Here is a 23,735-nt window from a genome sequence, read left to right on the forward strand (position 1 = left end):
GGGGAGTGAGGGGGCTGTGGCATCTCCAGGGCAGCCTGGAGGCTGGCAAGGTCCTGGGGACACGAAGCAGGAGGGATGGCAAGAGATCCCCGCGCTGCCTGGGGCTGGAGAAGGCTCGGCCAGCTTCAGGGGGAGAAGAGGTGAGGCAGAGCCAGGCCAGCTGAAGACCCTGCAGTAGTGCCCAGGAGAAGGATCCTGAGGTACTGTTTGGACTGGGTGGCTGCGGGCTGGCTCCTGGGCTGGGGGGTGCAGGAGGGGCACAGGCTGCAAAGGGGACCCAGCGTGTCCTATCCTTCCTCCCACTGCTGCCTGCAGGGACAGTGCCAGGCATCCCCCATCCAGGAGCCCTGCCTGCCCCGCAGGGTGGTGGGCAGCCTCCGCACCCCCTCCGCTCCTCCTGCAGCCCAGTGTTCCACGTAGCGTGGCCCGTACGGCACATCCCATCCCCTGCAGCCTGGCATCTCATGCAGCATCCAGTGCAGCACATCCCACCCCATGCGGCATGTGGCATGCCTCCGTGGCATGCCCTGTCCCGTTGCAGCCTGGCGTCCCACGCCATGCACCCCACGCTGTGCACCCTGCACAGCGCGTTGCCTCCTGCTGCTGGCTGACCCAGCACCAAGGCACAGCCGGGTTTGTGGCACCCCAGATCTGTAGAGGGGGAGTGCTGCCTGCCCGCTCTGGGCCGGCTGGCTCCTGCCGGGCTGCTATACATAGGTAGGCCAGCCAGCCCTGCCCCGGCGAGGCGCTGAATGGAGCAGGCTCAGTCTTATCAACCCAGCATGTCATCAGAGGGTATTTTTGGGGACAGCAGCTGCAGGCATTTGTAACGTTTGGTCCCTGCGCGCTGACACCCGGGAGCGGAGCTGGGGGAAGCAGCAGGAGCTGGGTGCCAGCACTGGGAGACACAGGGGAGAGGCGGCGGAGCGAGGTGCGTGTGTGGGGCAGGGGACTGAGCTGTGGGGCTGCGTGGGGCAGGGCAATTGGGGAAGGGGGTGGTTAGAGGGGGCAGCTGGGCGGCCGAGCCATCAGGGCTGTGCATGTCTGCGGGCGCTGCTATGGGGTGGCCTGTGGGTCAGGGGAGTGCGTGGCCGGGGAGGTGGCTCTGAATGGATGCACCATCCCAGGGGTAGGTGTCTGGGTGAAGCTGGCCCTGGTCCCTGCCGCTCCTTGGGGACCAGCCCTCTCCCACCGTCCCCTCTGGCTCATTCAGGGAGTATTTTTATTTCTCTTCCCCCTGCCCGAGGGAGGCAGAGATGCCTCCGCCCCAGCCACGGTGCGGGCAGAGGCTGGGGTGCACTCGCTCAGGGGAGGCACGGAGCACCCTGCCCCGCTCCTGCCTGTGCTGATGGGCACGGTTACCCGCAGCACTGGGGACAGAGGCAGTGCCCTCCGAAAGCAGGCCCCATCTCCCCAGCCTTCCCTCTGCCCCCTGAGGCTGATTATTTCCAGCCGTGGCTTTCAATACCCAAGGGCCGGATCCTGCCTGTGGGACCACACTCTGGAGGGGGGACCTGCTCCAGGGGTAGCCCCGCTTTGCCCCAGGGCATGGCCCTGCAGGGTGACTGCCGGGTGCAGGGGGGGGTCCTCTGCCCCTCTGAGCCCGGGGGGGGAGCACCCAGGTCCAGCCCAGTGCCTCCCATCCGCGACAGCCCCGTATCAGCACCTGCCTTCTGAGCCAGCCCAGATGCTGCAGGAATGCGGCTCTGCCACCACCCGATACTGCAGGAATGCCCCGCGGGTGGGGAAGGGGCAGACTGGGGCCTGTCCTGCCTCCACCATCCCCAGCACCCGGCAAGCAGCTGCCTGCGCTCCCCATCTAGGTGGGCGTCCCCCACCCCCGGAGCTGGGGTCCCCTCTGCGACCCTGGGGCAGGCTGTGGGTGCCCAGGCCCCTTGGGGTGCAAAGAGCCACCTTTTGTTCCCTCTTCTATTGCTGCTGGGCTGGGAAATGGGTGATTCGGGCTGAGACAGGAGAGTATCCAGTGGGGCTGGGGTGCTCAGAGCGAGGGTGGTGCTTCTGCAGCATGGGGTCCATCGCTCTGGGCACGGGTCCCTCCTGGTGGTGCTCCACACCGGTCCCTTTGCTGAAGCCTGTGCCCCCCCCCCGGTCCATCTGTGCATCCCCCCAGGTTGATGATCCCCACTGCTGCTCCAGCCAGCCGCCTGCCGTGACCCTGGGAAGGTGGTGATGGAGGGGTTCGGGGGAGCCCCCAGGTTCCTGGCCTACCCGCGTGCCTTCACGGTGCGAAGCGGCACTGACGCGGTCCTGAGCTGCCAGATCACAGGCGACCCCCGGCCGAGCATCCTCTGGGAGAAGGACAAGACCCCAATCGAGCCCTCGGGCCGCTTCCATGTGGAGGCCAAGGGGGACCTGTATAGCCTGCTGGTGTCCCGTGCCACCCCTCAGGACAGCGGGCTCTACGTCTGCAAGGCCAAGAACAGTGTTGGTGCGACCTACGCCGCTGCCACACTCAAGGTGGAGGCGGGGGAGCCCCAAGAGGAGGAGGGATGCTCGGGCGGTGAGGCGCCTGCCTTCCTCGTTGCCCCCTCATCCACACGGGTGTGCCGGGGGGAAGACGTGATGTTCACCTGCAGGGTGTCCGGGCAGCCCTGCCCGGTGCTGGAATGGGAGAAGGATGGGCACAAGCTCTCTGACATCTTCGAGAGCAGCCACTTCGCCGTGGGGCAGGAGCCGGAGGACTGGCACTTCCTGAAGCTGTTCAGTGCCCGGCCCCCGGACGGGGGGGTGTACGTGTGCCGGGCACGCAGTGGCTCGCAGGAAGCCCTGGCTGCTGCCGTGCTCCTGGTCGAACCCCAGGTGCCGCCGGATGGGCTCCCCAATGTCTCTCCTGCTGATGGCCCCGAGCCACTGGTGGAGCGGCAGCAGCGGCGGCGGCGGCACGCAGCGGGACGTCGCGCGGGACCAGAGACCTGGGTGCCCAATGGTGTGGTGCCGGCCGGGGTGCCGAGGGCCAAGGCGTTCGCCGTGAGCGTGGGGAAGCATGCCAAGTTTCGCTGCTACATTACCGGCAAGCCCAAGCCAGAGATCGTCTGGCAGAAGGACGGTGAGCCCCTCGCCCCTGGCCGCAGGCACCTCATCTACGAGGACCGGGAGGGCTACTTCATCCTCAAGGTGCTGTACTGCAAACCCCAGGACCAGGGGCTGTATGTCTGCACTGCGTCCAACACTGCCGGCCAGACCCTCAGTGCAGTGCAGCTCCAGGTGAAAGGTAGGAGCGTGCCCAAGAGCTGCCTGGGGTGGATGGGCGCTGGTGGGGTCCAGGGCTTTTCGTCTGGCAGGGATACATCTGTGTGTGAGTCCAGCATCCCTGGGCTCCCTCCTGCCCCGTGCAGCTGGGGTCACCCCAGGCTCCTCCGGACAGAGCTGCGGGCTGGAAGCAGGAGATGCTGGGCTCCTCCGGGGAGCTGTGTCCCCCTCCGTGCCCCTCTCTCCTTGCAAACAGAGAGGTGGAATCTCTGGAGGTCTGCGGGTGTCCAGCCGCGAGCAGGGAGGGGCGACAGTGCCTTGGTGACAAATTCCCCTGGAAGTGCTGAGTGGTTTTGGCGGGCAGCCCCGCAGGGCACGGCTCCAAGCATCTGCGCTGGTGGCAGCCCCATCCCGCAGAGCTGCCCTGCCAGCTGGGGACAGCCCGTGGTTGGGGTGACCCGGCACCTGGTGCATTCCCCGCCTGCACCCCGCCTCCCCTCTGCTGAGATGCCTGCCCCCGCCTGCTAGCATGCATGCTCCTGCGTCCCCCAAAACTCCCTGCTGAGATGCTGGGGGCATTGCTGGGTCTCCCCAGCCCAGGCCCTGGTTCTCTCCACTCTGGGGGATGTGCTTCCCTGGGCAGTGCCTGTCACACGCAGGTCGGAGAGGGGCAGAGAAGGGCCAAGGGCTCGGTGCTCTTTGCGAGCTGGGAACACCCTGAGCGAAGAGCTGCTGGCGGATGCTGTGCCCTGCACACCCTCAGCGCCCGTCTCTCCTGGCGGCAGAGCACCGGCTGCGGTTCCAGGTGCAGCTGACAGACGTGGAGGTGGCGGAGTGGGAGGACGCTGTGCTGGAATGCCAGGTGCCGCTGGAGACCATCCCCACCGCCTGGTACCTGGAGGACAGGGAGCTGCAGCCCAGCCACAAGTATGTGATGGAGGAGCAAGGCGTGGTGCGGCGCCTGACCATCCGCGACGCCCGCACCGATGACGATGGCATCTACCTCTGCCAGATGAAGGACAAGGGGCGCAGCATTGCCGAGGTCTCCGTCCGAGGTGAGGGTCAGGTCTCTGGCAGCGTGGCTTTGCCTTCCTCTCCCCCTCCTTGCCAGGCTCGGCGCTGCATCAGCCCCCTGTGTCAGTCTTCCTACTCTTTGGCCATGGTGCCTGCTGCCGCCCCTCCTCAACCTCATCCTCCTCCCCTCTCCCACCCCAGGGAGCCCACCCTGCTCCTCAGCATCCCTCCTTGGCCCTCATGCATCTCTTCCCACAGGGGTGATCGCGAAGCGGCTGCCGCGGAAGCTGGACGTGATGGAGGGGGAGAACGCGGTTTTCTGTGTGGAGACGCAGGAGGTGGTGGAGGGGACCTGCTGGAGCCGGGACGGGCTGCAGCTGCGAGAATCAGCCCACATCGTGCTGAAGAGCTTTGGCAGGACGCACCTCCTGGTGCTGGTGCATGTCACCCGCCAGGATGCGGGCATCATCTCCTTCGCTGTTGGGGAGTCACAGACGTCCTCCCAGCTCCGGGTCAAGTGTAAGCCCCAGGCTCAGAGGGGCCCCACATCCTCCATCCTGGCCATTCATGGGGGTGACACGGGGGAGAGACAGGATGGCACCCACTATGCTTGGGGACGTGACGCTACGGTGGCTTTTTGGGGAGGGGGGCTTTTAGCAGGGCTCCAGGGCCCCAGCCTTGCTGGCACTCACAGATCCCTGTAACCAGCACCGTGCTACACGGGAGCAAGACCATCCTCTCCATCAGAGAGAGGATCCCTGGAGACACACTCAGCCCTTCTGCCACCCTGCCACCCTGCCACCCTGCCAGGAGCCTCACTGCCATCCCCAAGCAGGCAACACGGGCTGTGACTTGCAGGTGTGAAGCGTGACCCCCCGAGCGCGCCGGTGGCAGCCGAGATGAGCGTGGCGGAGAGCAACGCGGCCCTGCTGACCTGGTGCCCCGCGCCCGATGCCCACCTCCGCCCCCCCAGCCGCTACCTGCTGGAGCGGCGAGAGGCAGTGGGGGGTGAGTGGGTGCAGTGCCTCGCCACCGACCTGCCCGGCCGTGTGCGGGTGCTGGGCGACAGTGTGCCCCGCGAGGCCGACTACTGCTTCCGCATCTGCGCCGCCAACGAGCACGGCAGGAGCAGCCCCGTGGAGTTCCCCGGCTCCGTGCATCTCGGTAAGGGTGCTGAGTCGGGGACCCCCACCTGGAAGCCTGCTCTCCCCAGAGGCCAGCCAGGATGTCGTGCCACGGCACTGAGTCCGGCTGTGCTCCAGCCCCGGCAGCTCGCCTGGAGAGGGGTCTGCAGGATGCACGGGTGCGGGATGGTGAGGACGCGCGGTTCTCCCTGGAGCTGTCGGCTGCTGTGAACGGCACCTGGATCCTCAACGGTGCCAGGCTGGGTGAGGAGGAGGAGGAGGAGGTGGGCGGCCGGTGCAGCGTGCAGCGCCATGGGACGGAGCACTCGCTGCTGATCCGGGGAGTGCGGCTGGCCGACAGCGGGGCCCAGGTCACCTTCGTGTCCGGTGGCGTGCGGAACTCAGCCACGCTGCACGTGCAAGGTGAGTGGGGTGCTCGCCTAGAGGTCCTGGTGGAAGAGCGGCAGGGGCTGTCATGCTGGGGGATGCTTCTCACCCCTCCACGATGTCTCTCAGCTCCTCAGGTCTGCATTGCCCCGGTGCCCGAGGCCGAGCGGCTCCGGGAGGTGCCGGAGGGGCTGCCCGTACTGCTGGAGTGCCAGGTGTCCCCCCCGGGTGCCTCTGTCTGCTGGCTGAAGGATGGCGAGGCCGTGCCCCCGGACGATGTTATTGCACTGCAGGCGGAGGGCTGCGTGCGGAGGCTGCTCCTCCGCTCAGCTGGTCCCTCGGACACCGGCGTGTACACCTGCGATGCTGGGGATGATGCTGTGAGCTTTGTGGTGACCGTGACCGGTGAGCCGGGGACTGTGTGCGGGAGCCTGGACCCCACCTTCTGACAGTGCTCCTGACCCTCTTCTTGCCCCATTATGGGGCTGACAGCAGCTGTCAGTCGGGTGCCTGTACTGAGCCCCGCGTTATCCCTGGCAGAGGCACCGGTGAGGATCATCAGCTCTAACGAGGAAGCCCCCCATGCCTACGCGGCCGGGCAGCGCGTGGAGCTGTGGTGCCAGCTGTCCCGCCCGGCGGCCCCGGTGCGCTGGTACAAGGACGGGGAGGAGGTGGAGGCGGGCGAGAACCTGGTGCTGGAGCAGGAGGGGCCGTGGCGCCGGCTGGTGCTGCCCTGTGCCCAGCCACAGGACGCGGGGGAGTTCGTCTGTGATGCCGGAGGGGACTCCATCTTCTACACCGTCACTGTGGCAGGTGGGCACGATGCAGGCGGGTTGGCGGGGTCACACCTTGGGGGGCTTTCTTTGGTGGTGCAGGGTGCCACAGCACGTGTTGCTGTCGCTTGCTGCTCTGGGGTTGGGGATGCTCCTCAGAGATGCTCTCGTCAGGTCCTCATCACAGCAGGTCAGGCAGGTGGGGTCTTTGCAGCAGCTCTGGTGCGCAAAACCATGCGGACTGACTGGCAAAGGGGACAGCTCACTCTGCTGGTCTGAAACGCTTGGGTGCCCGAAGGCTGGCACCCAGCACCCCCACACCAGGTGTTTGCCGGAGCTCTCCCACGGTCAGTAAACAAGCCCTCCTCTGAGTTCCTAAAAATAGTGGGTACAAGCGCCCAGCACCTGGCGTGGGGTGACTCACGGTTGGACATCACTCTGAGTGCCGGTGTTAATTGCTGACCTGAAAATTAGCAGTTGCCTGGATACCGACGATTGGGTGGTGTTTGCTGGGTGCGAGTGGGGGATGGCACCCCATGGTGGCTGCCCCAGCCATGGAGCGGCTGCTGGCATCTCCAGCCGGCAGAGGATAATGAAAGCTGAAAGCAAGTGAAAGACTTCCCCTTGCTGGCCCCGAAACCCACAATCCCGCAACCACAGGAAGGCGACCGGGGGCAGAGCTAAAGCCTGGTTAAAAGGCTCCGTGACCACAGCAGTAAAGCCTCTCCACGGTGTTAATATGTGGCAAAGGGCCAGAGTCGATGGCAGAGGATGTAGGAATGAAGATGGGATGAGTGCTAAGAGATGCTGGAAGAGACAGTGAAGTGGTGACTGCTGGGAGGGTGAAGAAGGGAGGGGGTTTTGTGTGATAAAGGCAAAATTGCCAGTGAAAAGGACATGCAGTGTGGGCTTTGGGCAGAGACAGGAGGCATCGTCTGCCCTGCAGGGGTGCGGGGCATGGAGAGCTCTGCTTCCCTAGGATGGGAGGGGGGAACACCATCTGCTGAAGCTCAGCCTTTCGGCTGAGCAGCTCTGCATCACTTCAGCAGAAGGGTCTTAGAGACGCTGGCTCAGTTCAGTCAGGATTTGGCCATCGGTGTCACCGGCAGCGCTGGGAGTGGGTGCTGGGAGGCTCAGGCTGGCACCTCTCTGGCACGAGTGCCGGGCTGGCTGCTGCAGTCAGCGCTGGTGTGGCACGCCTGGGTTTCCCCGAGGCATCCCAGCTATCCCCCATGGACTGCTGCGGCATGGAGCCCTCCTGCCTCAAGCCCGGCCACCCCCGCGTGCCTCTGGGTTTTCCGGCAGCTGCCGAACGCTGGGGTTCCCTCAGAGCCGGCAGTGGGGCTGGGGCCAGAGCGGTGCTGCCCGCCGAGGGCTGGCACATCGCCCCCTCCTCGCTTCAGTGCCATTCAACATCTCCAGCTGTACTTCAGCGATGTGATTGCTTTTAGCAGGCCCAGGGAGACAGGCAGCTGCCGAGCGTTTGATCTGGGAGCCAGGCGGATGCAGGCTCAGCGTGGTGCAGGTTGAATGCTGCAAACTGGCTCCGTGCCACTTTCATGCGCTGCAGGGCTGCGGTGTGCTGCTGAGCCTGGGCATCGCGGCTGGAAACTGTCTGGGAAGTTTGCAGCCCGGATGCCCAGCACGGGGCAGCTGCAGGCCGTGAGAAGGGCAGGTTGCTGCTTGGCCTCCAGCGTGCTCTGGTGCCGGCTGTGCCCTGTGCCTGCCTGGAGCCATGGGCTGGCTGAGCACCCATGGCAGAGTCCAGGCCAGCTACAGCCCGCTGCAATGTGCGTGGCCGGGCAGGCGGTGTTGGCTGCTGCAGGCAGGGGCCACATCCTGACCTTCTTCCAGGAGACAGGAGGGCTGGTCACCTATAGCTTGTACTGGGAGCCCCTCTGCCTTTAGAGATTCCATTCAAGTCAGGGGGGAGATGTAAGCAGTGGCACACATTTCGTATGTAACCTATTAACGGTGGCATCTAGCGAGCACTGCAATCTGGCATGGGGTCCCGGGTCCCTGTGAGCTGGAGGGATGGGGCTGCTGGCTGCAAGCGAGCCACACGCCTGTGCCACAGTGTCGGTAAATGCCAAGGCTGAGCTGAGACAGAAGCACCAGCTGGAACCCGGTGGCCTCTGAAATGGGGAGACAGGCAGAGGGGTGGGCATCCTCTGGTAGGGCAGCCACAGGGGCTGGTGCTGGCACCACAGACGGCAATTAGCAGTGCTGGGGCTTGCTAACAAGGCACTTGCCTGCTCGCATCCCCCCTCCACATCGCTCAGCTCTGTCCCGGGGCAGAGCAGGGCAGGTACTGTGGGACCGAGGGGATGGCACCAATTTACAGCCAGCTGGAGGCCGGATGCTCCTCCTGGGTGCGATGGGTGAGGAGAAGAGGGAGCCCCAGCCAGGGCAGCCCAGCCACTTGTGCTATGCGGGATGTGGATGAGGTGGTGCCTTCCAACCTTAAAGCCAATGAGCCGGTGAAGCCATCGCTCTGTGCAGGGCTGTGACTGCCACCATCACCTACTCTGGTCTTTACATCCTGGCTGAGTCCCATGTCTCTCCCGGCAGAGGCACCAGTGAGGATCATCAGCTCTAACGAGGAAGCCCCCCATGCCTACGCGGCCGGGCAGCGCGTGGAGCTGTGGTGCCAGCTGTCCCGCCCGGCGGCCCCGGTGCGCTGGTACAAGGACGGGGAGGAGGTGGAGGCGGGCGAGAACCTGGTGCTGGAGCAGGAGGGGCCGTGGCGCCGGCTGGTGCTGCCCTGTGCCCGGCCGCAGGATGCAGGGGAGTTCGTCTGTGATGCCGGAGGGGACTCCGTCTTCTACACCGTCACCGTGGCAGGTGGGTGCAATGCACAGCGATGGCCCTCTGCCCCTTCTCCCTCTGTCCTGGCCCCCTGCTCATGCTGCCGTTCCACAGGCAGCTGCAGCACCTCAGCTGCCCCTCACCTCCTCGTGAGCAGCTCCTTGCCCGTGCCCCTGGGCTGGAGGGGGATGCAGGCAGGGGCAGGTCAGCTGCTCTGTCTCCTCCTGGATCCCTGTGCCACGCTGCCTGCCCATGGGTTATGCCACTTCACACCCCAGCCCTGGTGCTCCCTCGCCTTTCGGCTACCAGCACTGCAGGGCTGGGATGATCCCGGCCGCAGCCCCAGGGCAGGTAGGATGGAGGCCAAGTGACACGGGGTCTTGGTCCTCTCAGCCCCGCAGGTCCGCATTGCCCCAGTGCCCAAAGCACAGCAGCTCCGGGAGGTGCTGGTGGGGCTGACTGTGCTGCTGGAGTGCCAGGTGTCCCCCCCAGATGCCCCTGTCCGCTGGCTGAAGGACGGTGAGGCCGTGGTGCCGACCGAGGTCCTGGCCATCCACTCAGAGGGATGCGCACGGAGGCTGCACATCCCCGCAGCTGCGGCATCCGACTCGGGGATGTACACCTGCGATGCCGGGGACCATGCCGCTAGCTTCAGGGTGACCGTCAGTGGTGAGCTGCCCGGGGGTTGCCCGTCCTCATGTGGGGCTCACCCAGTACAGCAGCTAAGCCCTGCCATGTGTCCCCCGGCAGATGCACCAGTGAGGATCATCAGCTCTAACGATGAAGCCCCCCATGCCTATGTAGTGGGGCAGCATGTGAAGCTGTGGTGCCAGCTGTCCCACCCGGCGGCCCCGGTGCGCTGGTACAAGGACGGGGAGGAGGTGGAGGCGGGCGAGAGCCTGGTGCTGGAGCAGGAGGGGCCATGGCGCCGGCTGGTGCTGCCCTGTGCCCGGCTGCAGGACACGGGGGAGTTCATCTGTGACGCCAGGGATGCGTCTGTCTCTTACCACATCTCGGTGGCAGGTTGGTGGCACAGCAGGGATGCCCTTGGAAGGGCAGCGCTGCCCTGGCTCTGTGCCATGGTGTCCCTAGCCCTGCTCCCTGCCCTCAGCATCGCAGAGGAGGGAGTGTGGCTGCATCACCCTAGGGCTGGTGGGTGCCCCCCTCCAGCCATGCTGGGCTGGCACTGCATGCCCGCCGCCCCTGCCCTCAAGCAGCTCCTGCCCCTTTGCACTGGGGTGAGAGGCTGCAGCATCTGTGCAGCCCCATGGGGACAGGGATACAGGTGACTGTAAGTAGGGACAGCAGAGCCAGGAGCGGTGCAGAGAGCAGGTCTCACACTCTCGCTCCACATCCCCGGCAGAGCCACCAGTGAGGATCCTGCACCCTCTGCAGCGCTCGCTGGAGCTGCCGGTGCAGGCACCAGGGCGCGTGGAGCTGCGGTGCGAGCTCTCTGTGCCAGAGGCTCCCGTGCGCTGGTTCAAGGACGGGCTGGAGGTGGACGAGACCGACAACCTGCTGCTGCTGGCGGAGGGGGCCTGGCGCTGCCTCCTCATCCCCCGGAGCAGCGCAGAGGACGCGGGCGAGTACATCTGTGAGAGCAAGGATGAGGCCGTCTCCTTTGACGTCAAGGTGTCAGGTCAGTGGGGACCCAGGAGTGGGGACACACTGACAGGGCTCTGGCCACGGGGTCTTTCCCAGCCTGGGTGAGGGGGACCAGCTCCTCTGTAGTGGCGGAGCTGGTGGGTGCCCACCCCCCAGGTGCCGGGCCACCCAGCGAGGGTGCTCGCCTGAGGCTGGCAGCAGAGGTGTCCCCAGGGCCGTGTTGTCCCCGCGCTGCTTTGCATCAGGGCCACACCGTCCTTGCAGAGCCACCGGTGCAGATCCTGCAGCCCCGCAGACCTCTTCCTGTCGTGACGGTGTCCCCGGGGGAGACGGTGACACTGGGCTGTGAGCTGTCCCGTGCGGATGCGCCTGTGCGCTGGGCCAAGGATGGTGTCAGGCTGGAGGCTGGGGGCAGCCTGGTCCTGGAGGAGGAGGGTGCCCACCGCCGCCTGCTCATCCCCACGGCCCGAGCCGAGCACTCCGGAAAATACATCTGCGATGCCGCCGATGACACGGTGACCTTCACCGTCCAAGTGTTGGGTGAGCAAGAGGCTGGGGGAGAGCCTGGTGGGGGACACTGGATGCACGGACCCCAGAGACCTCAGCTCCGTTGGTGTTGGGTGCTGCAGACCCGCCGGTCAGGATCCTGGAGAGGGACGTCCTGCCGACCCGCCGGCATTGCTGGGCCATGGAGGACCTGGTGCTGGAGGTGCACCTCTCGCACGCCCATGGGGAGGTGAAATGGTACAAGGACGGAGAGAAGCTGCAGGACACGGGGCGTGTGCGCCTGGAGGAGGATGGGGCGCGCCGCTCCCTCGTCATCCTGGGCGCCACGGGCAGGGACGCAGGGGAGTATCTCTGCGACACCGGTGACGACAGCATCATCTTCTTCGTCACTGTGGAAGGTGAGTGGGAGGTCCCAGCGGGGAGAGCCAGCAGGGTGAGGACCGAGGTGGGTCCCTGGCTGCTGCCAGGCTGGTGTAGGGCTGGGCTGGGTGGCAATGGGTACGAGGAAGCTGGTGGGGGAGACACAGGGAGCGGCTGCACCCACACAGACGCTCTGTGGAAACCCCTGCGCTGCCTGGCTGCAGCCAGTGGAGGTCCAGGCAGATCTGGCCATTGCAGCATCCAGCATAGGCTGCTGCTCATGTGGTGATAGCCTGTCTCTCCAGTCCCAGAGCCACCGGTGACCATCGTGGGCAGCATGGGCGCCACGGAACATCAGTACTTGGTGGCCGGGGAGGACCTGGTGCTGGCTTATGAGCTCTCCCGTCCCGACGCCGCTGTGCGCTGGCTCCGGGATGGCCACGAGGTGCAGCCGGGTGAGCGGGTGCAGGTGGAGGCCCGTGGGGTGCTGCGGCAGCTCACCGTCCGTGGAATGCAGCCCAGCGACTCGGGGTGCTACATCTGCGACGCCGCCAGCGACCGCGTGGCGATGAATGTGGAGGTGTCGGGTGAGCTGGCAGGAGCCCAGTGCCCCAGGGACCCCCCAGCACGGTGCGATCGTGCCACAGCCCTGGGTGGGGGGAGGGGATGTCTCTGTGACCCCGCTGATGGCCAAGGCCAGGGTGGCAGTGTGGCAGCGGAGGTCGGGACCCGTGTCCCCGACCCCACGGGAGCCGTTGGTTGGAAAGGGACATGTCAGGGTCATGGTGAGATATGTCCCTCCCGCCTCCTCAAGCCAGGGGCTGGTTAAATTTAGCCTTGGCCGGCTCCCAGGCGCCGCTCCTCCTGCTTTGGCTGCCAAGGGCTGAGCTCAGCCTGGACCCTTATCAGCTGAAGATGGAGGGCTGGGGCAGGGTGGGAGAGGGCCTGGCACAGGCGGGTGTTCCGGCTCCCCAGCAAGTTGCTCGGTATGGGGGACGCACCAAAATTAAGGGCCCCAACCTGTCAGCTGAGCTGCCTGTGCAGGGAGGGATGCAGGAGTGACGGGCTCTGCCGCCATCCCTGACTTGGGCCCCTTTCCCGAGGGGACCCTGAGCTGCCAGATGCCACCAGCCGGCACACCTGCCCCGCCGGGACCCTCAGCTGGCAGCTGGTCCCACCAGGACCCCCAGCTGGTCCTACTCCGACCCCCAGCCAACTGCACAGCCCTCCTGCCCCATGGTGTCTCACTGTGGGCATTGCCACCTCTCCGCTCGCAGCGGTCCCGTCCCTGCGCTGCCCCGCACCACGGGGACACCCCTGAGCCCTGCTTTGTCTCCCGCGCCCCCCAGCCCAGCCCGTGCACATTGTCAACAAAGAGGAAGCGCAGAGCCCGCTGGAGGTGCTGGAGGGGGACAGTGTGACGCTGGTGGCCCGTCTGTCCCTGGAGACGGCAGCCGTGCAGTGGCAGAAGGACGGACAGACGCTGCGCTCGGGCGGGAGGCTGCTGGTGTGCAGCGAGGGCCCCGTGCGCAGCCTCACCATCAAGCAAGCGGAGCTGCGTGACGGCGGCATCTTCCTCTGCGATGCTGGTGACGATGAGGTGCATTTCACGCTGCACGTGAAAGGTGAGCCTGGAGGTGTCCCTCACCCGTGCCGGGGGACAGGAGCTGTCCCCTGCCCCGTGCTGGGATGCTTCATGCCCCCATCCCACGCTGGTGCTACCGGAGGGGACATGGCTGAGCCCGGTTCTTCCCCGGCACAGAGGCGCCAGTGCTGTTCGTGAACAAACAGGAGGAGCGGGAGAAGCTGCTGGTGCTGGAGGGTGGCAGCGCCGTGCTGTCCGCCATCGCCTCCACGGAGCGAGCCGATGTCACCTGGCTGGGCCCGCAGCAGGCGGCGGTGGCTGGCGAGCGCTGCGAGCTGCGGCGGGACGGCCGCGTGCACAGCCTCGTCCTCTGCAACGTGGCCAAGGAGGACGCCGGCGTCTACACCTGCCTCTCCCCCCACGACCAGATGCAGTTCGACGTGAGCGTCCGAGGTGGGCGGCGGGGGGGGCAGTGGGGGTGCCTGGGACCTCCCCCCGTGGCGGCGGTGGGTGCCGACACGGGGGGTTTGGCCATGCAGAGCTGCGGGTGAAGTTCCTGCGTGGGCTGTCGGACGTGCGTGCGCGGCAGGGCGAGCGGGCGGTGCTGTGGTGCGAGCTCTGCAAGGCGCGGGGCGATGTGGTGTGGCGGAAGGACGGGCTGGTGCTGGTGCCCGGCCCCCGCCGGCAGATGATGGCGGAGGGGCGAGAGCGCTCGCTGGTGCTGAGCCGCGTGGAGCCTGAGGACGCCGGCGAGTACTGCTGCGAGTCCAACGACGACAAGACGCTGGCGATGCTGACGGTGCAGGGTGAGCTGTGCCTGAGGCTCGGCCACCTCCCCGGGGACGCCTGTGCCACAAGGGCGGTGGGGAAGCTGGGCATGGCGGTGGCGGGGCGGTGTGCGGGGACGCTCAGCGGCTCTGCAGGACGGGAGGTCCCCAGCGCTGTGCCCTGATGCCCCGGTTGTAGTCCCCAGGGTGGTGGAGATCATCACAGAGCTGCAGAGCCTGACGGTGCTGGAGGGGGAGGATGCCACCTTCAAGTGCCTGGTGTCCCCCGAGGATGTGGCCGTGACCTGGCAGCTGAATGGCCAGCCCGTGGTCCCTGGCAAGCGGCTGCTGGTGACAAGGAGCGGGCTGTGCCACAGCCTTACGCTCCAGCAGTGCCAGCTGGGCGACGCGGGCACCGTGACGGCCAACGTCGAGGGGCTGGTGAGCACGGCCCGGCTGAGTGTGCAAGGTGAGGGGAAAGGAGCTGGCCGGGGCACAGCCCAGGGCACAGCCCTGGGGTCGGCCACTGACCCAGCACACGGGCCGTGCAGAGGCGCAGGTGCTGTTTGTGCGGAAGCTGCGGGACGTGGTGGCGGAGGAGCAGGGGGACGTGTGCCTGGAGGTGGAGGTGAGCCACGAGGCCGCCGAGGTGCAGTGGCTGAAGCAGGGTGTCCTCCTCCAGCCGGGCAGCAAGTACCAGCTGCAGGAGTCGGGGTGCCGGCGCACCCTCACCATCCACTGCCTCGGCCCCGGCGATCGCGGCACCTACCGCTGCGAGAGCCTGCACGACCGCACTCAGGCCAAACTCTGTGTGGAGCGTGAGTACCGTGCTGGGGACAGGAACAGGGATGGGAAGGGATGGGGATGGGGATGGGGATGGGGATGGGGATGGGGAGGGCACCTGCCTGCTGCAACTGTGCTGCAGGCTGGAGGAGGGAGCGTGGGCAGAGCTGGTACTTGGCTGGAAGGGGAGGTCGAGCAGAGGGGTGAGCATGGGGGTCAGGGATGGGCAGGGGTGGGACCCTGGTAAAAAAGGCTGGATTTAGGGGATCACTCCAGCAAGCACAGACTGGGGAGCCGGGGGCTGTGAGGTGGAGCAGGCACCCACTCGCGGACATGGGTCCCTTGCAGCCCGGAAGGTGTCGATCCGGACACCGCTGGCAGATGTGGAGACCTTTGAGAAGGAGACGGCCACCTTCCACCTGGAGCTGTCTCACCCCGGCGTGCCCGGGGTCTGGACACGGGATGGCATCCGGGTGAAGCCCAGCAGCACATGCCGGATCAGCGCCACAGGCTGCGGGCACAGCCTGACGCTGGAGGGGCTGACACTGGAGGACTCAGGCACCGTCACCTTCACCGCTGACAACCTGCGCTGCAGTGCCCGCCTGCTTGTGCGGGGTACGGTCACCAGGCCAGGCTCGGGGGGGGTACATGGCACCAGTGCAGCCATTCAGTCCCAGGGGCTGGGCCACTCCAGGCACGTGCTGGCAAGTGTCCCCCTGCCCCCTGGGAGGAGATGTGAGCTGAGCAGTGGGGAGCCCCCGGCCAGGGTCTGGGTGCAGAACCAGCTGGGACACCAGCAATGAGCGCTTGCCCATGGTGGTGCCCCGGGAACTGCCACCCTTGCCCCATGGTGAGATGCCCTGGGCACAGCTCCCCATCGCCGCAGCCCCAAGCCCATGTCTTTCCCCATCAAACCTTCGTACCCTCTGTCCTCCCCCCTCAGAGCCTCCAGTCACTATGGTGAGGGTCCCACGTGACCTGGGGGTTCCAGAGACGGGGGTCGCCAGCTTTGAGTGCGAGCTGTCTCGCCCCAGTGCGGAGGTGAAGTGGTTCAAGGTGAGGGTTCGCCCCAATTGCCTCCAGCAGTGCCCAGCTGCATCCTCCTCCCCGTTTCACCCCCCCAGCTGCTGCCGTCCCTGCTGGGGCTGCAGGCAGCGGAATGGGGGGGCAAAGCAGTGGGGTGCTGCCTGCTTGCAGCCCTGAGCGTGCTCTCCCCGGGCAGGACGGGCAGGAGCTGCGGCCGGGGCCCAACTGCCGCATCTACTCCGCGGGTCGGCGCCGCGTCCTGCAGCTGAGCCGCTGCGAGCTGGCCGACGCCGGCATCTACACCTGCGACGCGGGCGACTGCCGGGCCTCCGCCACGCTGCACGTCCAGGGTACAGCCACCCAGCTGCCGGGGGCACGCGCACCCCCAAACCCTGTGCCACCTGCTCCCCCTCGCCCTTGGCCACCCTGGCACCCTGCCCCTCGTCCACAGAGCGCCAGGTCCGCATCGTGCAGGACCTGCAGGATGCCCAGGTGCGGGAAGGTGACAACGCCGTCTTCACCTGTGAGGCATCGTACGGGGACGTGAAGGGCGAGTGGTTCCGGGACGGGGAGAAAATCAAGGTCTCCGGCACGGTGAAGATACGGCAAGAAGGTGGGGGTGCAGGCAGCCCCACACCTGGTTTGGGGCTGGGAGGGGGCAAATTCAAGCAAAGGGGAGTTTGTGTGGACAAAGGGGGGGTCTCTGCCCCCTGCCTGCCATGGGCGGCCATCACCGTCCCCTTGAGCCAGCCTCTCCCTCCCCAGGGACCCGGCATTTCTTGCTGCTCTGCGGCGTGCGCCCTGAGGACACGGGACTCATTCGCTTCGCAGCTGGGATGGCCGTCTCGGAGGCCAGCCTGCAGGTGGAAGGTACTGGCATGGGGTGTGAGAGCTGGCTGGGCTCCAGCACCAGGGCTGAGGTGCACCAGGGGCAGCTTGTGGGGTCCCCACGGGAGCCTGCTCACCCCACGATGCTGACGACTCCCCCCTGCCCGCCAGCACTGCCCATCCGGATCGTGAAGCCGCTGCGGGACAAGACAGTGCTGGCACGGCACAAGGCGACGCTGGAGTGCACTGTGTCCCACGCCCGGGGCCGGGTGCGCTGGCTCCGCGGGGACACCGAGATCTTTGCTGGTGACAAGTACGAGATCTGCAATCTGGACTGCTACCGCACGCTCATCATCCACCGTGTGGGCCCCGAGGATGAGGACTCATACACCTGTGATGCCTTCGATGACCGCTCCACTGCCCGGCTCCTCGTAGAGGGTGAGGGGGCACCCCGAGGGGCACCACTGGGGGCTGGTGGTGGCACCATGCCTCGCAGCAGAGGGACACCAGGGTCCCTGTCCCCACGCCCCACTGCTTGCAAGGGTCTGAGCACTGGGGTGGGGGGAGCAGGCTGGATATGGGACCAGGGGTCGGTGCCCACCTTGTCTGGGATGCCCCTTTCGGGTGCCCCACGCAGGTCCGGGGATGCTGCAGCTCTCCCTGACTCCCATTGTCCCCACAGGGAGCTAGAAGCCAGGATGTGGCACTCAGGGGCTGCACACAGACAGACGGACACCACTGCTGGGAGATGGGGTCATGCTTCCCCCCGGAACGTATGGACACACAGACACCATCCCCAGCCTGCTCTGCCCTCAGGGCTCTGCATTAAACATTTTTTTCTGACATGGCTTCTTCCACCCCAGCGAGCTAGGGTCCCATTAGGAGAAGGGGCGGTGGCACCCCTCTGCATCCCGCCCAGCATCCCTGGGGAGCCCAGCCCTCAGGACCCCCCCTTTGCCCCTGCCCCCGGCCCCACACACCAGGCTCTGAAAGGCTCTTTACTGTGCGGCCGTGGCCTCAGCAGCATTTGGCACATTTACAAAAGAGACTGAAAAGGGGGACGGCGGCGTGGCGCTGCGGGGATGGGGGCGCCTGGCAGAAACATGCAGTTCCTGGGGCAGCGGGGCCAGCCGGTCCGGGCTGGAGGGGGCTCCCAAAGCAGGGGGGGCACCCCGGTCCAGTCTCGCCACCACCCTGCCTGCCTGGCCGTGGGGAAGTCCTGGCTCACTCCGTAATAAATTAATACAAATCACAGCAAGAGAAATATATACAAGGCGGGAGCCTCTGCCCGCAGCGGCGCTCTGGGCAGGGGCTCCCGCCCTGCCATGCCCCAGTCGGAGGCTCGGCCCGACCCCAGGGCCACCCCCCGGCCACTATAAAATCCAGTCGCCAGCAAAACAGCGACGGCCTCTGCAGGGGTCCCCGCGTCCCTGAGGCAGCCCAGCCTCTGCCCAAAGGCTGGATCCAGTGTCCTGTCTCCCACCAAAACATTTTGGAGGGGGATGCACGTGGCGCACCCCACCAGCGCAGCTCCTGCTGGACAGGCACCACTTGCCAGCATCACCCCGGGGACCACCTGGCCCTGGCAACCTCTGCCCCAGGACCATCCCGGTCCAGCTCGGGAAAAGGCGGGGGGGAGGCAAGCTGCTCTGGGGGGCAGGGAGGGTGGCTAGGGCAGGGGGACCTTCTGAGGAGGCAGGTTTTGGGAAGCGCTGCCTGGGAGCTGCTCTTGGGGCCAGGGTGGGATGGGGCGCACATGCTCGGGGGAGTCCCTGGGGGGCAAGGGCTGTGGGACCTGCTCTTTGAGGAAGGGACGTAGGGCACAGGCACTTGGGGAGTTGCTGGGGGGTGCAACGGGGTGGGGGCAGGCGTGGGGAGCTGCTCTCGGGGAAAGGGAGCTCAAATATGGGGAGGGCAATGTTGGGATGCAGGATGAGCATGCCCGGGCCGTAGGGGAACACGCAGCAGCGGGGGCTCAGGGAACCCTCGCCGCAGCAGAGCCGCTCGCACCGCACATCCACGGGTGCTGGTGTCACCGGTCCTTGGGCTGAGTCCCTGCCGGAGGGCTCCCTCAGCACCTCCAGGCCCTGTGGGCAGCCAGGGCTTGCCCAGCCAAGTCCCATGCGTCCCCAGGAAGGGTCTCCATCTGCAGCCCCAAGCTGCACGTGGCCACCCGGGGCCGAGGGCACAGCCCCACCTGTCCCAGGGGGTCTGTCGGAGCAGGCTGGGGTGCTGGTGTCGCTCGAGGTCACTGGGTTGGCTTATACCCTCACGGCGGGGCCAGAGCCCGTGGTGAGGGGCACGGTGGAGCTGCAGTCATAGTCCAGGTCCACCACGGCGTGGGAGCTGGTGATGAGGCTGTTCAGGGATGGCCCCGTCTGCCGCTCTCGGAAACTCTGGATGTAGCTCTGCTCGAGAGAGGGGGGCGGACAGAAAGTGAGGGGGGCTCTGGTCCTGGCCCACTCCATCCCAGCCCACCCCACCCTAAGCTCTGCAGCAGCCCCCCAAACCCAGCCCTGTGCAATCCTACCCACCCCAGCACTTGGGCCCTCCAGGGGCTGGCCGCAGCAGGGTGCACAGCCCCGTCCCTTCCCTGGGCACATGCTTCACACCTTGCCCGACACCTGTTTCTACTGCGGCCGCAGCGCTTTTGGCCACCAGTTTACATTTGCTTGCAATGGCCGACATGCTCCGTGGTGGGCACATCCCAGCCCCTCCTGAGCTGCCCCATCCCTGGGATGCCCCGGCCTCGTCTGTCGAGGAGCTCGGATGCTGGCTGGCCCCCAGGAGGCACCTCTCCCCTCTCTGCCCCAAGCCCACCTACATGGAGAAGGAAGGGCCACGGAGGCCGGGGGAGATCTCTACCCTGGGTGCGGGACTCACGGGGGAGAGCACGTCCCCATCGAAGCGGCGCACAGGGTTGGGCTTGCGGCGGTAGGCGGGCTCGGGTGGGTGGGCTTTGTGCTGGTGGGGCGGCGGGTGGTGGGGTCTCCGCTTCTTCTTCTTCTCCTTTCGGTCCTCCCGCTGCTTGATGCGCATCAGTTGCACGCGGCGCTGCTGCCGGCTGATGATCACTGCGGGGCAGATGGGCCTGTGAGCGCTGGGGAGCACACCCAAACCAGCCCCAGACCCAAACCAGGCCCAGCTTTGTGCATCCAGGCCTCCCCTTGAGTGCTGTGCCCCCGTAGAGTCCCAAACCCCTTATCTGTGCATGCAAACCAGGTGCTGGGAACCTCCACCCCAGTCCCCAGGCCCCCCAGCTCCTGCACCCACCCTGGGCCACGTCCATCTCCCCCAGCCCCCACACACCTTCTGTGTGGGAGTAGCCCTCGGCTGTGACCTTCCACTGGACCAGGACACCCAGCACGGTGAGGAGTGGCCAGACGCCCAGGATGACCCAGCTGTACCAGCACACGGGGCGAGCAGGGGCCACCTTGATGCGCTCATAGATGTACTGCACCAGGAGGAAGAGCTCGATGAAGTAGTCGACGGTGACGGTCATGATGGCGCTGCCGAAGACGGCGGTGGAGAGGGTGGTGAAGAAGCGCTGCCACTGCAGGGTGAGGACGGCGAAGAGCATCCCCACACCCAGGAGGAGCGCGATGGGGATCCACACCGTCGGCGGGTGGTAGAACTGCTCCATCACCACCAGCGTGGCCACCGCCAGCAGCAGCCCCAGGAGCAGCCCCACCATGAAGAGGCCGACGCTGCGCACCAGCATGGTGACCAGGCCGCACAGGACCCCGATGCCCAGCCCGATGCCCACCGAAGCCTCCACGCTCAGCTGCGTGTCCAGCACCCGCTCCTTGTAGCACAGCATGAAAATGATGATGGAGCCGAACATCAGCCCCGTCAGGAACATGACGGCCTTGAAGCAGCGGTAGCCTGTGGAGAGACCACCGCAGTCAGGGGGTGGATGGCCAGCATCCCCCCAGCTCCCCCCTGCCCTTCTCCCCACTTGCCCCGCCAGCCACCGGGCTGGCCTGGCTCACCGAAGAAGCAGTAGATGATGCCGAAGAGGCAGCACATGGCACACACCACCGAGGGCACCACCTGGTAGCGACGCTCGATTTCCTGCTGGCAGCTGTGCCCCCACTCCTGGCCTGGCTCGTGCGGCAGCAGCTTGAACCGCAGCGTCTGCACAGTTGCAGTCATGGCTCTGGGGACTCCCGGGAGAGGCCTCAAAATCTCCGCTCCTGCCCCATGGCTTGCCGGCAAAACTGCGCCCTGGCACCCGCCCCAGCTGGTGAGAGAAAGAGAAGGGAGATGGAGGCACCGCCGGCACGTGTCCGACGGCGATGCCCACCGCTCGGCACCCAGCCACCAGAAAACCCGCTCCAGCCCCTCACTATCTGGGTGGGAAGGAAGGGAACGAGGGAACAGCCTCATCTGCAGGGGCTGCAGGGGCGCAGACCATCACCCAACGGGTGACCGCAAGGACGCACCATCCCCAGGGAGGCCACCTGCACCCCCGCGGAGCTTCACTGCCGGGACGCAGCGCTTTACAATTTGTCTGTGGCTTCAATTTCCTGCCCCTGGCTCTCCGGCACCCTTTTCCTGCTCGATTAAAGGGAGACTTCCACTACCTGGTATTTTCTGCCTGTGAAGTAATTATGCTCAGTAATTAAGTCACCCCTCAGTCTTCTATTTTTATAGGCTAAACAGATTGAGCTCTTAAAGCTTGTACTCCAAGGCATTTTCTCCAATCCTCTAATCATATTTCTGGCTATTTTTCATCCCTGCTCCAGCTCCCAGTGTCCTTGTAAAAACAAAGCGAGCCCCCACACTGGATCCAGCCTTCCCACGCTGACCCACGGGGCCGGAGGGGGACTGGCCCTGGCTGGTGCTGCCCCTTACCCGAGGGCTCACCCATAATGCCGTGGCCATGCCCGGACACCAAGCAGGCAGTCGCCGGGCCCCCCGCAGCGCCTACGCAGACGGAGGGGTCATAATCCCCCGCAAAGACTGATCCAGCTCCAGCTTAAACCTAATTAGAGTGGCCGTCTGCCTGCTCCCACCTGGAGCCAGTTCCAGCATCCCTTTGCTCCCCTGGTCCCTTTCCAGGCTCGGTTGGTTTAGGATGGGTTTATTGTCACCAGTTGTCCCCGGGCCAGCGCCAGTCCTTCCAAGTGCCACGTTAAAGCAGACGGCTCAGGGTGGCTCACAAAACCAGCGCACTGAGAAGTGGCAGGGAAAGGGGCAGAGGCTGCAGTCATGGCTCCCCGTTGCTCGGCCCCTCGCCGCTGCCCGGGCCGGGCTCCACCGGCATCTCTTCCCCCGCCGTGCCACCGGCCTCCTCCCTCCCGCCGGCTGGGGAAGGAAACACCAGCCAGGGCAAATCCCCCCCGGGGAAGCCGAGCAGGGTGCCTAATCCTGGGGAAGCAGACGGGCAGGGAGCGGGCAGCCCAGCACTGGGCCCCTGCCCACCCTGCCTGAGCCCCCGGGAGGGGATGCTAAGCAGGATTGGACTTTAACCGCAGAGCCCAGGAGCGACGCGCCGGCCCTGGCTGCCCGGGCGGGGACGGGCGATGCCGCCTGGGGTGAAAGCAGGGCTCTGCTGGCCGGCAGCGCCCGGGGGGCTGGGGCTGGGGCACGGCACGGCCGGCTGGCCGGCGCGGGCATGGCATGGCCTGGCCTGGCACGGCGTGGTACGGTAAGGCACTGCGTGGCACGGCACGGCGTGTCGTGGCATGGCTCGGCACGGCCGGCAAAGCGGAGGGAGGGAGGGCAGCCAGGTGCTGCTCTCTGCCCCGCAGCCCACGCCAGGCCGGGGCCAGGCCGGCGGGCGAGGGTCGCCTGGGAAAACCCGTCTCCGGCGGGGTTGCGGGCAGGGTTGCAGGCAGCCTTGCAGGCAGCTCCCGGCGCCCATTGGCGCGGGCACTGTTGCTAGGGGAGCCCAGCGCCTGCTCATTGGCGCCGGCACTCACCCACCTGCTGCCGCCCTCCCCGCAGCCCCGGGCTCCCCGCCGCGGCCTGCCCCGGGCCCCCCGCCCTCCCCTCGCTGTCCCGGAGGGCACGGCGTGGCGGGGGCCCCGGAGCAGCGCTCGGGGGAGGGTCTCGGCCCCTCCGCGGTGCTTCCCGCGCCCCTCCTCCCCACTCCCCCCGGCTCTCGCCGCCCCCCCCGGCCGTTCCCGCTGCCGCCCCCCCCCCCCCCCGCCGGGCTGCCGGGGCCCCGGGCCGGCGGGGCGGGCGCGGCGTTGCTAAGCGACGGCCGCAAGGGCCGCCGGGGCGCGGGGCCGCTCCGCCCCTCTCTTTGTTCGGGGCGGGGGTCCCGGGGGCGCTCCGCCGGGCCCCGCGCGCGCCCATCCCGGGCCCCGCGCGCTCTCTCCCCGGGACGGGGGCCGGGAGCCTCGGTGCCCGAGCCCTTCCCCCGAGGGGCCCGGCGCGCCCCCCTTCCCCTGCCACGCCGGACCCCCGCGTGCCGCCCCCACCCCCTGCGGCCCCGCCCCGCCCCGCCCCGCCCGCTCCCACCTGCGCTCCCGGCCCCGCAGCGGCGGCGGCCCCGCGGCGCCCGGCGCTCCCGGCCCCGGCCCCGGCCCCCGCGCATGCTGGCGGCGCGGCCCGCCGCGCGGTGCTGAGCGGACAGCTCCGCCTGACGTCACCGCGCCGCGTCAAGGCGCCGGCCCGGGAGGGGGCGGGGCCTCTCCGGGGGGACGGGGGCGGGGCTTCGGCGGGGGGAGGGGCGTGCGCCGGGACGGGGCGGAGGCCGGGGCGGGGCGCCCGACGCGTGCGTCGGGCCGCGCGCCGGCACGTGCGCGGCGGGGCGCGCCGGGCCCGCGGGCTGGTCGCCGCCCTGGGGCGCGCGCCGGGCGGGGTGGGGTGGGGTGGGGTGGCGCGCGCGAGGCCGCCTGTGCCGCGTGGCGCGCAGCGGCCGCGAGGGCTGCGGGGCCCTGGGCAGGGCGCGCCGGGGACGGAGCGGTACGGCGTGCCGGGGCGTGGGCGTGAGGGCCGCGGGAGG

The 23,735-nt window shown here is 67.3% G+C and overlaps 2 protein-coding genes across 6 annotated transcripts; one reads left to right on the forward strand and one right to left on the reverse strand.

The window, feature by feature from the left end:
* The first annotated feature begins 843 nt into the window (after nucleotides 1-843).
* OBSL1 (obscurin like cytoskeletal adaptor 1) lies at nucleotides 844-17,737 on the forward strand. The gene is made up of 27 exons (XM_049811900.1): nucleotides 844-931; nucleotides 2,132-3,232; nucleotides 3,996-4,265; nucleotides 4,483-4,743; nucleotides 5,083-5,388; nucleotides 5,487-5,771; nucleotides 5,865-6,140; nucleotides 6,276-6,548; nucleotides 9,080-9,352; nucleotides 9,710-9,985; nucleotides 10,067-10,339; nucleotides 10,680-10,955; nucleotides 11,186-11,461; nucleotides 11,551-11,826; nucleotides 12,094-12,375; nucleotides 13,138-13,413; nucleotides 13,551-13,826; nucleotides 13,913-14,179; nucleotides 14,340-14,609; nucleotides 14,692-14,958; nucleotides 15,272-15,538; nucleotides 15,867-15,979; nucleotides 16,146-16,299; nucleotides 16,401-16,562; nucleotides 16,715-16,819; nucleotides 16,949-17,215; nucleotides 17,460-17,737. Exons 2-27 carry the CDS (start codon nucleotides 2,191-2,193, stop codon nucleotides 17,465-17,467), a joined length of 7,077 nt encoding a protein of 2,358 aa, XP_049667857.1. The 5' UTR covers nucleotides 844-931; nucleotides 2,132-2,190; the 3' UTR covers nucleotides 17,468-17,737.
* An 8-nt stretch (nucleotides 17,738-17,745) lies between these two features.
* On the reverse strand, nucleotides 17,746-23,332 carry TMEM198 (transmembrane protein 198). 5 transcript variants are annotated; one of them, XM_049811929.1, is made up of 6 exons: nucleotides 23,249-23,314; nucleotides 21,796-21,954; nucleotides 20,770-21,020; nucleotides 20,087-20,662; nucleotides 19,643-19,851; nucleotides 17,746-19,185 (listed from the first exon to the last, which is right to left on the reverse strand). In XM_049811929.1, the coding sequence occupies exons 3-6, from the start codon at nucleotides 20,930-20,932 to the stop codon at nucleotides 19,039-19,041; spliced, it is 1,095 nt and encodes a 364-aa protein (XP_049667886.1). In that variant the 5' UTR covers nucleotides 20,933-21,020; nucleotides 21,796-21,954; nucleotides 23,249-23,314; the 3' UTR covers nucleotides 17,746-19,038. The 5 variants fall into 5 exon arrangements, with proteins under 5 accessions (XP_049667886.1, XP_049667897.1, XP_049667877.1 ...); XM_049811940.1 differs by lacking the exon at nucleotides 21,796-21,954 and having other exon boundaries at nucleotides 19,661-19,851; nucleotides 23,249-23,332; XM_049811920.1 differs by lacking the exon at nucleotides 21,796-21,954 and having other exon boundaries at nucleotides 23,249-23,332.
* Nucleotides 23,333-23,735: the final 403 nt, after the last annotated feature.

This window comes from Accipiter gentilis, chromosome 1, assembly GCF_929443795.1.
Source record: "Accipiter gentilis chromosome 1, bAccGen1.1, whole genome shotgun sequence".
In the NCBI taxonomy this organism is placed as follows: domain Eukaryota; kingdom Metazoa; phylum Chordata; class Aves; order Accipitriformes; family Accipitridae; genus Astur; species Astur gentilis.